The sequence below is a fragment of the Filicampus tigris genome, chromosome 8 (assembly GCF_054856515.1).
Source record: "Filicampus tigris isolate MCC_2025a chromosome 8, RoL_Ftig_1.0, whole genome shotgun sequence".
Taxonomy (NCBI): Eukaryota; Metazoa; Chordata; class Actinopteri; order Syngnathiformes; family Syngnathidae; genus Filicampus; species Filicampus tigris.
Window position 1 is genome coordinate 3,491,667 of NC_141224.1, and position 12,889 is coordinate 3,504,555.

Genomic DNA, 12,889 nt, shown 5'->3' on the forward strand with positions numbered 1-12,889 from the left:
ATCTGTCCACCCCCCCGCCCACTCCCAACCCACATCACTGGCACCCGGGGGAGCCCTGCAAAATGCTTATTCAACAGCCGGCCGCCATGAAGATATGTAATGACATTTTGGAAGGCAAAGAGGCCTGTGTGGTTTTTAATTCATATTTAATGGCTGTCCCGATCCCAAGAGGAGGAAGGAGAGGAGGCGGGACGGACGGACGGACGGCGGGACGGAATGCTTCTGTGTACCACTTAAGACTCACACGTCACGCACGTGTGTCGGTCCACAAGCCGCCAAAGACAACATCACGGACAACGGTCACTACCAGAGCTGCAATTCCTCATCAAGTAATCGATGATGAAATTAATCTACAAGCATTTTGGTGATCCATTCATCGTTTAGAGACCTTGTTTAATTTCATCGTTGGCATCTGTCAATTATTTTGGGGGATCAATCAATGAATCAGATAAATACTTTTTTTTTTAGACTTCCATCCCTTTATCCCGAAAAATCCCTTTCAATTAATCGTTTCAGCCCTTGAGTCAACTATATCGTCCTCGATACTAGAGCTGGACCGATATGTTTTTTTCAAGGCCGATACCGATTATTAGTAGTCAAGGAGGTCGATAACCAATATTTGGAGCCGATATTCATTTTCACGAAAAAGAAAAATATTCTTTTAGGTCCGCTACATAAAAATCCTTCTATAGTGATTAGCAAGTACAAAATGAGAGAATGATTCCTAGTGCCCTGCTCTGCTAAACATGAAAAAAAGGGAAAAACTGTATGATAGATTGAAGCAAGTCGGTGTAATATTTAGCCCAGCGGGGGGGTCAAGCGGCATGAAAAAAAAAAAAATAACGGAAAAGCGCGCTTTGGAATTGCGAGGTAATGGCGCCGCTAAGACGAGGGCGGCTGGCGAGACGCCGTCGTGCGCTCAATCAAACGGCGTCACGCAATCACGTTGGCCAAACAGCCATTGATTACACGCAGGGGGACGCCAACATTAAGCCCGACGCTCGCTCTTGTTCTTGGCCACGGCGGCGGCAGCGCCGGTGTGGCCCGCACCTGATTAGGAGAAATGATGTGGACATGGCACACGACATGGCAGCTCATGATTGTTCACACTTTCAACAGGACGCTAGCGTCAAAAGTCGCGGTTGCGCACCTTTAGTGTAGTACCAAGTTTAGCCACAATGTTTGGGGCAGCGCTAAGATCCACTTTATGCAGTGTAATTGAGAGCAAGAAGAAGAGGCACGGAAGGTCCCCAACAAAGCTCGAGTAAAAGAAGGCGCATGGCAGCGACAATACATGCCTGGGAGTTCTGCAGCGTGGGTACCCTTCCGTCGTCAGTCATTCGCCTTTTTTCTGGGGGGGGGGGGGGGATAGTACCCGTCCATAGGCCGGTCCCCCTCTAATTTTAAACGGCTGTCCGTCAGCGAGTTTTGGCCCGATTCCAGTGATTCTGTAAGTATTGTTATATTGTCTGTCTACATGTGTTGCTCTACCATTTGTGTTGAAATTTCCATTGCTGAAATGGGTCTGACATCGCCACATAGATACTGTTGTTAGGCTGTCTATGGCGATGCAAAAAAACGCTCTGGTCTATGGACATGCCGGATTTGCAGCTGCGGGCGATGCAGCGGGGGATGAGCGTACTTGAAAATATTGATGTCTTGCTCTTTGGTGAATTGTACGTCAGTCTTGGGGCAGCACTCCCGACAATCAAGAGGAGGCTTCTCATGCTGCCCTGGAGGCTCCTTTGGCGCGCCACACAGCAACAAATCACAACAACTCCCCTCTAACTGGTCTCCTTCCGCCTCCTCTTTCACGTTCCTCCTAATGCTGGCTCTTTTTTGTTGTTGTTGTTGTTGTTGTTTTTATCCCCACCTCTGTTCGTCCTTCATACAGTAGCTCTCGGATCTACATACAGAGCTATGGGGGATTTTTTTTTTCTGGGAATTTCTTTCCACAGTTTGCCACTTGATAGTGAGCAGCGCGGACATCGCTCGCAGCTCACTAGTGGACTTGCACAGACTTGCGAGGAGGCGAGTTGACTACCTGGCACCTCCGGCGACAGCGGGAAGGCGATGAAGGTGTTGAAGGTGTTGGAGCCGAGCCAAGCCAAGGAGACCAGACCTCAGAGTGCCGCGTTTGCTACCAGGGGCTCCTCAGCAGGACGAGCTGCAGATGGCCAAGAGAGGGCGCTTGGGCACCGCCCTCCGTTGACGGGAGTCACCACGTTATTTCCCTAGAAAAGCAAAGAAATATATTTACATTATCTAGAGTAAAATGAGAGATGATGTTAAAACTACTACAAATATTTAAATGATTTGCTTGTTTGTGTGCAGGACTTTGGGTAAAAACTAATTTTAGTTTTATCGACTTCGGTTTATCAATGTGCAGGATTACATTTTTCTTTCTTTGCAGAGCAAGATTGCAAATCAAGGATTTCATTTAAAGAGCTTTAAGGAGCAGGTTAATTCCAGGGACCGAAACAAAGGATTTTGATAAACAATACAAATGTAGCAATCTAACGTATGAACAATTGGTTCTGTTTTCTTTTTTTATTTGAACAGAATGAACAATTTGATTTCTTAAATTCACACTATATTTGATGGTTTGTCCCGGGGCCTATGAGAAGGTACAGGCGGCCCTTGCTTGTCATCCATTCATGATTCGATACTTTTAGAAATATATCTTAATTTGCCGCCATGGAGGCGATAAGTACTGACTCCGCAACATGTTTTGGTGCGCTAGTGGCTCATTGCTAGCTAGCTGCAGCTACAGTGTAAGTAGCACAGAGTGTCCCTCGAGCTCTAATTAACTGCGGTAGGTCACGTGAGCCCAGCGAAGCTCGGCGGTTCTTTGTCTTTCTTTTGGCGGTTGATTGTCAGCAATGCGTTTTGATGCGGCGCAAAATGCAAGTTTTGCCTTGTAACACTGCGATGCGAAACTGCTTATTTTAAGCTTTGGCTCATGTTTCAGGATTCATTGCTAAACAGTAAAGCTATTTATGCGCAGATTAAGACCAAAAAGTTGATAGTGACATGACATTAAAAACTCCCCCTTGTTTATCGGTTGCTAGTTGGCATGCAGAATGAGGTCAAAGATGACCGCTCAAGCTGCTCTCAGGCTGTCAAAGTCAAACAACCAACGCGGTGAGTCAGCAAAAACGGCGAGCACATCTTCTGATAAACGTCACCAAACGGTGGCCTTGCTTCTTTTTGGCTCTATTTGTTATTAGAAGCGATATTCGGCAGCCGCGGAGCCGCGATGCTATCTTGGAGTAAAATCGATGCCTGCCATGGGCCAGCCTGAAATTGATCCGTCTGGATGAAGCCGCCGGGACGCGGTCGTCACGTTGGGACTTCGGAGGCCCGGAGAGGCCAAGCGGGTCTGACCGGGCCGGCCCGGGGGTTAACTAGCTCGGGGTAAACATGACAACGTGACACCGCGTCCAATGGATCGTCCTGGAAAGGAATCAATAGAGAAGAAGGGTCAGACTTTTATGCCAAAACTTGAATTGTTGTCATGACGGATGCTACAATTTAGCAGCGGGCAACACACGGGGCTCGTGCACTGTTTTACTCGACCTTCAATCAACAAAGGCACATTCCGTTTTTGACAAATATAAAAATCTCTTGGCACATCACCGAACAAAAATGTCAAAAAGTGTATAGAGTAATGCCCTCATGGGCGGGGCTTACATTCCATCCCAGCGCCACAATAAAAGCAAATCCATATTCTCCTGCCCAATCAACAGACATCAACAAATGGAAGGCCAAATTTGAGAACCCTTTTCCAAAAAGCAAAGATGATCATGAACATTGTGTCTGTGAAGAAGGCAAGGACCCTGCGCCGCTCCATCTGTTGGATGCACTCGTCCCGTTTGGGATTTTCCACTCATCAGCGGCAGGGCTGCAAACGGTTGTAATGCTCCCGTCGCGCGTTTCATGATCGACTTTTCCTCGAGCTGCAGACAGACGAAGTGTGCCCCTTCCAGAAGCAGACTCCAGAGCAGGCATTAACGCCGCCTCCCCCGAGCACAAAAGGGGCCAACTTCTGGGAACTTTCAAGCACCGCGGACAAGCCGAAAGTCACGCTCCACAAGTGGACTCGTGTACTACAGTTGAAGCGGGGCGGGGGGTTTGGGGGGGGGGGGGGGGGGGGCAAAGTCGCAGGATTTGAGGGGACATTACCCAAAATGTTTGAAGAATGCAAGTCAAGGACCATTTATGAATATTTACATTAAATATATTGTTAACATTTTATACGGTGATGTCTCTACGATCATCTCAGTCATTTTTTTTCGTATAACTGCTGGAAGCCGTTTTCAAGCATTTAGTCTGATCTTTCAACATGGTTGTATAATAAACGCGCGTTTCGGAACAAAAAGCGGAGAAAATTTACTTTCTTGTGAAAAAAAAAAACCCCAAAAAGGTCAAGCAGAACCACGACTTGATGCTAATATTTTTTTACTTTTGTGACACTTCAAACTAAAAAACAAGACTGAGAGTGACTTTTCTTGATAGCAACGCGCCGTGAGCAACTCTGACTCAGTCAGTGGCTTTTTTTTTTTTTTTTTAGATGCATTTACCATTCACTCCATGAACTCTGTCATCTTTTCTTACCATCGCAGCATACATTCTCTACTAGCTACCGCCACACATAATAATGATAATAATAATAATGATAATAATAATAATAAGAGCTGGGCCGCCTATGACGGCCGCCCATTTTGTTTTAAAACGACTTTTAAAAAACGACTAAAAAGTTGTTTTCTTATAATAACTCTTGTGACCATCGCGGATGAGCTGTAACATGTTCAGGTGCGAAAACAACTTCAGTCAATACGCTGCAAGTGTAACTCGAAAAAAAGTCGGGCTCTCACCCTTGGCATGGTGGTGTTTGTCCAGAATTGATTTTGTGGTTGTTATTTTTTTAATCCCACTGCAGGCTTCTGTGTGACTTTGCAAGACAGCCCCGCAACTGCTCCACTTCTTCCACCTGAAAGCACCGAATGAAAGATCTTTCATCTTTTATACAGATGAACATTCCTGGCAAGGATGGCCCATAATGTCAGCAGAGAAATATTCCCACCTAATTTATTTTTGTTGAAGCAGAACCAGTCCACACAAAACTCGCTGCTTTTTTCTTCTTCTTTCTTCTGAAAGTTGCACCTGCTGCACTTTGAGCCCCAGAATTGTGCACACAATTCTCAACTAATGTGTTTTTGTTTTTCTTTTGACATTTTTCGCTCCAAAAAATGACCACCCCCAAACATTCTGTGCTTGGGGAAAATCACGATTACTTTTATCAGCCTTGTCGACATACAAGATGTCATTAGGCGGATTTTTTTTTTTTGACTTGCGAGCGAAACCTTGAGAGCAACGCACTTCACAACAAGTAGCAGATTGGCAAATAGTGAACAACTGTTCAAAAAAAGAAACATCTGGAAGTATTTCCAGCTGTTTTTTGCCACTTCAAGCAGAAGTTAACTCTTACAGTCAATATAAAACAAAAACAACTACACTTGGTGTATTTACTTTGCCTTGAAGTCCACTAGCTTATTGGTAACGCATAATAGGAAACACCAAGGACTGGCAAACGAAAGTAGCATCGGTGTTGCATGTCATAAACGTTTAACGTGACAAGCGGCCACCATTTTTGTGGAACCAGTTGACTGGATTAATGGATAATTTGAATGCAAACTTGTCAGCCAATCACAGAAGTGGCTCCAAAACCAAAAGGTTTGAGGAGACATTTTGAAAAATAATCAAGTTGTAGCGCTTTCCTCCAATTGGCGTTTTTTTTTTTTTTAATTAGATTTTTTTTTTTGTTTGGCGATATCACACCAAAAGCCCGATGCATGGCTGTCCGTAAGAAATCTAGCTAAACGCTAATGAGACCAGGCCAGATAACAGTAACAGGAGGATGTTGCATCGTGGGAGGTGAGATGTAACTGTGATTGAGAAGCCCCCCTCCCCCATGGCCCCCCAACTCCCAAAACTCCTCCTCGGGTTTCTGCTCATCTACACGAGCCTCTGGTGTCCACGGCCCGTCTGCTAATGACGGGCTGGGACGGGCTGATCGGGTTTCACATGCGCACACCTCATTGATTCTGGGTTTGCCCAAAGCGTGATGATCAAACACGCACGTGCACGTGCACGCGCGCGCACGGCAATAAACACGGGCCGGCAGGCTAATGCGGGCATTAGAGGCAGGGTGTGGATTCGGCCTGCGATGCCAAGGAAACAATGACGTGCTGGTGTTGATGTAAAAAAAGATGAAGAGGAGGAGGAGCCATGAAGAATCGGAGCCGGCCGCTCGATAAGGGGAAAAGAGGCGGGGGGATTAAGCGGGACGAGGCCTTGGAATGGGGAGGGGACGGTTTAGCATGGTTGACCATGTTGAGATGTGCAGATAAGGAGGGTCGGTGTGGATCTTGTTCCAGCAGCTTGTTGTACTTGCGCTCATCTGATAAGCGGCGGCGGCGGCTGACATGTGCTGCTGTGGCCCCAACATGAGCGAGCGAGCGAGGTCACGTGAGGTCACGCGGCGTCACCAGCCCGCTTAGGAGCATCGCTCGCGCTCTCGTCTAGGAATTTGCGATTGGGGGAAGCTGAATTTTACGACACGAATGTCGAGCTGAGTTGAGAGCTGTTCTTGCGATGTGCAGTGTGCAGGAGGAAGGGTACGCTGAAAAAAAAAAAATAAATAAATAAAATCGAGCTTCCAAAGACAAATCAAAACCTTGTTTTCCTTTTGCTGTTATTTAGCTTTGAACAGGGGCGGAGCCATGGGTGGGCCTGGGTGTGCACAGGACCACCCACATTGACAGAATGCCCACCCAGTGAGATTCATGAAAAAATATATACTTTTACATTTTTAGTGAATTATTACATTATTTTGGAATTTGTGTTTCGTTGTTTTTTATTCTATTGAATATTAAGAATGGCATAATTGTGAAGATTTTGTTGAACTCATCATACACGACGGCTCCAAGTAATAAGTAACCAAAGGGGGAATTATGATTTATTTTTAATTTTTATAACTGGGTTCAAATTGAAAAAGGACCAGCGCGGGTTGCTACTTTGTGCAAAACCTAGTTGGAAGTACCGTCAGTCGCGTTGTTCCGGGTGGATTCAAGCAAGGCCTCCTCCGCCTTCCAAATCCTCCTTCTGAGAAGCAAAGAAATGAAAGGTGATCAACAGAAGAGCCCCTAAAAAGTCCCAGCTTGAAACTTTTTCTTAGCTCAACCACAGACACTTTCCGAGCACGTGCGCAACGCAACACGCATGTAACATGCGCGAACAGCCTTCAAACATTTGCCGCTCTGCACGTGTAGACGCCTTTGCTTGTGCGCGGTCCAAAAGCGCTTTTTACTCACCCGCTCGGCGCTTGAATTACGTCCTTGCTCATCAAAATGAAAAATGACGGCATGTTGTTGAAAGCCAAGACGGAACAATGTGAATAGAAATGAGACCGTTTTTTTTTTTTTTCCTTCTAAGCAGCGAGCTAGTCCATTTCATTAACCTGAACGCGTTTGCAATTGGACCGCCTGGATGGCTTCCAGGTCTGCATTTTTATTCTTCGTTTGAAAGCCCCCCCCGCCCCCCCACACACAATGTTTGTGGCATCATCGGTTGACGTGAAGCGCCAAAGTCGTCGTCCTCATTGAGCACGCTTGGCCTTATGGGTGTCGTCTTGTGCTTGGGTGTGCTTGAGACATTTCAGGTGAGTGTGGCGACACAATCGATCCGATTGATCTCTAACTCACATTCCAGCTTTTTTCCCCCCCCCCCAGCAGTCTTAACAAGTGCTTGTTATTGATATGAGTAGAATAAGTACGAGGCACACTGTGAAAAGTTCTCCGTCCCATATCCCCGTTTTGTGCTGTCGCGTTACGTAAGCCCGGCTAGTTGTTAAGTGATCCTAAAAAGTCACGGCCGTTTCCGTCTTGCCGGTTGGCGATGGTCTATTTTCCTCGCAACTTTGCCGTCATTTACAAGCTCGCCGGAAACAGCGGCCGATGGACGGATAAAAGTTGCCTCTTTTTTCCCCCGTGGTATTTAAGCAGATTAGCGTTTTTGTGCATGATTGATGGGCACAGGACGGCTTAATTAGGACACTTGGCTTTTCAATCAATCTCCCGCTGTCGCCGCAAAGATAAATACGCTGCTCGGGAGTCCGCCGGCAGGAAACAGACGCGCTCATTGTCGTGCCGTCGACTCGACCCGCGTTATCGGACGTATTTCCTGGTCGGTAAACAAGCCACCCCCACGCGCTCGCCTCGTTTGTTTGCCAGGCGTCGCAAACCAACGCGTTGTTAAAAGTCACAAGACAATATCAACACTTTGGCATGCGATTGTCGGCCTCTAAAGGCCTCAAAATAACAAAGATCGGAAAAAGCGGACACTGAGCTTTCGAGTGTCATGAGCAAGTTGCCACCGAGAGACTGGAAGGCTCACAGGAAGGCCTACCAGTAGAAGGCCTTGGAAAACAGCAAATTGTGCAAAAACGACTGAAATCTTCAACCGATGGACATGTGCACCCCAAATTTGGCTGAATGTCATTTGACGCTCAGCTGCGAAGGTTTGAGTGCATTTTACATTCATCCTGAAAGTCCACTCCAAATATCCGCAACTTTCCGCGAGTGCTGTAAAACGCGTCAAGATGGTTTCTACAAACCAACGACGAGCACTGCAGCCCATTTCATCTCCCTCGCGCTCTCTGGCCTCAACACTTTTCCTGTGAATAAGCGCTTTGTCCCGCAGCACTTTGCTGAGCTAAGCCCCAGAAAAGAAAAAAGGAAAAAAAAAAAAGAAGCGCGTGTAAAAGGAAGAGTAATTAAGGCAGCAGATAATCCTGATGACAGCAGCAAAAAATGGCTTTTTAGCACACGGTCAGTAATTGTGGTCGGGACACGGCGACCTCACTGGTGAGTGGAGCGGCTGGCTGTGCGGGCGGGGGTGGGGCAACGCATTTGTAGAAGCGGCCACCACTTCTGGAGACAACGTTTGAGTGCTGGACTGATGAGATGTCCGCGGAGGCGCTAACGCAAACGGTTTGTGCTGCCTCCTTCAGCGGTTTGGAGCTGCGGACTCCAAAGCCAACGTTGATGCAAAAGATCAAAATACGCGGCCGTCTGTCATTTTGCGGGTTTGTGTTCAACATCAATTGCTCAAATAGCTTGGAACTCGACTCTTCTTCTTTTTTTTTTTTAGCCTCTCCCGTCCATTAAGTGGTCAGGAGCGAGCTCCAGGTTAGCCTCATTACAGCTAGCTTGCAACAACACAAGTTAAAGGAAAAAGTCAAACATTTTTTTTTTCAAGGATACGTTCTATGCAAGCCCACTAGTTGAAACAGGGCATTCTGATAAATATTGCGTTTGTGGAATAAGTGTTAATCCACTCGTTTTTAGCCATCTCCGGGGGCGGCCATTTTGTCACTTCTTTTGACTGAAAATGACATCACAACTGCTCACAACGACCAATCACGGCTCAGATTGAGAAAACAGGTCAGCCGTGATTGGTCGTTACCTGAGCCCTGAGCTGTAATGTCATTTTCAGTCGACAGAAGTGACAAAATGGCCGCCACCAGAGATGGCTAAAAACGAGCGGATCAACAGTTATTCCACAAACGCAAAATGAATTAGAATTGCGTGTTTCAACTAGTTGGCCTGCTGGGAACATCCATCCATCCATTATCTGTACCGCTTCTCCTCACAAGGGTCGCGGGGCGTGCTGGAGCCTATCCCAGCTGTCTTTGGGCAGTAGGCGGGGGACACCCTGAACTGGTTGCCAGCCAATCGCAGGGCACACAGAGACAAACATCCGCACTCACAATCACACCTAGGGCCAATTTAGAGTATCCAATCAACTTACCATGCATGTTTTTTGGAATGTGGGAGGAAACCGGAGTGCCCGGAGAAAACCCACGCAGGCACGGGGAGAACATGCAAACTCCACACAGGGAGGCCGGAGCTGGGATTGAACCCACGACCTCTGAACTGTGAGGCGGACGTGCTAACCAGTCGCCACCGTGCCGCCTGCTGGGAACATATTCTTGAAAAAAAAAAAAAAATGTTTGGGTTGACTTGCGCTTGAAACGTCTCCAAGGCGAGGACCAACTAACTACTTTTGGAGTTGACATTCCTTGCTCGGTCCGCAATTCCGTACAGCGAACATCCGGACTGGGCAAAACTTCCACTGATGAGATCTCCTCAGCATCAGCATCAACACACTCTGAACGCAAAAAAAAAAAAAAAAAAAAATCCCACCCTCTTAGTTTGGAAGGTGTCTAGTGACTCTTGCCCCTCCCTTCCTTCCATGGGATGGCGAGCGAAAGAGAGGGAGAAAGAGAGCGGCACCAGCCCACCATCTCCACCGCCGGCACCCCCACCATGTCCCCAGAGGGCCCTCGCCTCGCCTCGCCTCGCCTGCCTCGCCTCGCCTGGCCACCCGTCCGCCGGCCCCTCCCGCTGCTCAGTACAGCTGCGCCTCCGCGCCGGACCCCGAGCAGCCGGGATCTCCGCTGGTGAGCGCTCATCTCTGCTGACCCCAGGCGAGAGAAGACCCTCGAGCACCCCCCCCCCCCCCCTCGCCAGAATGGCCACGGCAAAGGGCGCAGCGTCCGTGGTGCTGGCGCTGCCCCTGCTCTTGAGCCTGGCACCGGCGCCCACCCTGCAAGGATGCCCGTCGGCTTGCCGCTGCTCTTTCGCCGTGCTGCAGTGCCTGGAGCCCGACGGGATCGCCGGCGTCCCGGCCCTGGCGCCGCAAGAGAGCGAGAACGTGACCGAGATGTGAGTATGGCCGGCGCGGATGACGATCCTTTTGCCATGACCACGTCGACGGAGGCGTTTTCCCGGTGTCTATACATCATCTCGTTCGGTTTTAGCCGCATGTCGGCAGGAGCGTCTGCTGAATTCTTGAGTTGCGGGGCTGACACCAACTTTCTTGATTGCGACGGACACGCGCGTGGTCCACAATCCCGAGATGGACTGGATTTGTCTTCCAAGACAACCAGAACAGTCCACTTGCGATCGATTCGGTGCCCTGAAAATTGATCGGCCAACGACCACTTTGACGGAGGTGTTTGTGATGGCTTCATGCTTTGACTTTGAACTGTGTCTGAGATCTGCACTGAGCCGGGGAAACGTTCTCTTCAATATGGCAGCTTCTCCCTAAAGATTTGGCAACTGCCGAAAGCGAAGGATCTGATCTCATTGAAGACGTTCGGAGGGCTTGCAAGCAGCTCGGAGGCCGTCCAAGCTTCTCCTATTTTGCTTTTGAAGACATTGGATGATGCAAAGGCAAACTGTCATGAGATTGTTTGGCAAAAGTTTTGTTGGTTTTTTGAACTTGTCTTGACGACACCCTCGTAAAAGAGATTTTTAGTTTAGTTTATTTGGTCTGGTAGTCACTACAAAATCTTACATGGATCAAACAAAGAGCAATATGACTGAAGCCGAGGCTTTGGATCTCATTTTTTTTTTTTTTTTTTTTTTTCCTTGGCTGAATGCCTAAATCTAAATTTAGTTGGGTGAATTTGAAATGAGGGTCTTGGAGGTTGGCGTGGGCACTCCCACTTCTCCAAGGGGAAGTGAGTATTGGCGGCGCAGTTGACAAACAAGACGGCTTACTCACCTGATGATGCAAGTGATTGTGATAGCAGTGGAAATTTGACTTTGGTTGCAGCCACACGCGTTTAGACGTTTCTGCTGAATTTGAAATGAGCGTCTTTGAGGTGGAGGGCAGACTCCAACTTTCTCAATCAGGACAACGGCGAGATGTTCGCTGAGCTTTCACCTTTTCTGCCTTCGAGGTACTCAAGGCGCTTGAACAGCGGCCGTCTTCTCGATGACGCAGCATCAGGAGCAAGTGGGGGTTGAGTGCCTTGCTCAAGGGCACTTTGACGTGGTAACAAGGGCTGAAGCTTGAACTCACAACCTTCAACCAACCTGAACTTTGATGGAAACATGTTGCGATTCCTACCCAGGAATGACGTATTTGAGAATCGGGTCTTGGAGTTGCCAGAGCGCCGATTCCAACTTGAGCAAGTTCAACTAATCTCACTCAAGTTAAAGTTAAAGTTTACCTTGACCTTGATTTATGGAAAACCAGAAGCAAAAACAAGCCTTGGAAATCCATTCCATGCCAAGAAAACGTGTTTGCGCTGGTGTCCGTCACAGAGCCTCCTGAAAATTCTCCACATTTTGATTATTGTTATTGGATTATTATTATTTTTTTTCTTTTTGTGCATGAACCATTTGTAAGATAGCCGGCCGACTTCTTGAGGTCAGCGGCTCATGACTTTGGCCCCCATGTGATGTTGTGCAAATCATTTTTGATACACAAACTATTTTTCAATTATTGAGACTGCAAAGTGAATTCCAGGCAAACGATCCGCTGAAGTCTGCCCTGACCTTATTTGTGATTTTGCAAGACGTGCTTGGACCGCAAGCAAGGACGAAGGAAGGAAGGAAGCTTGGGTTTCAAAGTTTTGCCGTTGAGAAAGGAATCAACAGGAGCTTTTAGTTCGTCGTCTCTGTTGAGATTGCAGGAGGGCTCCGGTGGCATTTTATGAAAGACGCGCCAGCGTGCAAATGGAAATGTCATTCTCATCAAAGTCACTCACATTCTCGCATTGTGCTGCTGGAAAAAAAAATAACTTTTTTTTTTTTTTTTTTTTTTAATGTGACTTTAAAAAAATGCTTCTTAGAAAAAAATCAAATTGCAAATGAACAATTTTAGCAAACTACTTCTCATTAGATTGAGACATTTTTTCAGATTTAAAAAATGAAATAAAATTAGGATTTTCGCTCCCCAAAAAAGTACATTCTTGAAAAGAAAGAGAAGATGACCATTTTCTGCAAAACTACTTGGGGAAAAAAATATGACT

At 47.2% G+C, this 12,889-nt stretch overlaps 1 protein-coding gene and 1 long non-coding RNA gene across 4 annotated transcripts in view; one reads left to right on the top strand and one right to left on the bottom strand.

Moving 5' to 3' along the window:
• The window catches only part of LOC147143046 (uncharacterized), a 49,032-nt gene that overhangs the window by 7,493 nt on the left and 28,650 nt on the right, over positions 1 to 12,889 (bottom strand). For 2 of the 3 annotated variants that reach the window (XR_015087758.1, XR_015087756.1), the window contains 3 exons: positions 7,106 to 7,167; positions 4,878 to 6,685; positions 2,045 to 2,234 (listed from right to left, as the gene is read on the bottom strand). This is a non-coding gene — a long non-coding RNA (uncharacterized LOC147143046). Of the gene's footprint in view, positions 1 to 2,044; positions 2,235 to 4,877; positions 7,168 to 12,889 lie in introns of all 3 variants that reach the window. The other variant, XR_015087757.1, reaches the window with a different exon arrangement.
• The window catches only part of ntrk1 (neurotrophic tyrosine kinase, receptor, type 1), a 29,262-nt gene continuing 26,969 nt past the window's right edge, over positions 10,597 to 12,889 (top strand). Inside the window, exon 1 of the mRNA XM_086037268.1 lies at positions 10,597 to 10,790. Within this exon, the coding sequence (XP_085893394.1) occupies positions 10,597 to 10,790 (194 nt within the window). The remainder of the gene's footprint in view (positions 10,791 to 12,889) is intronic.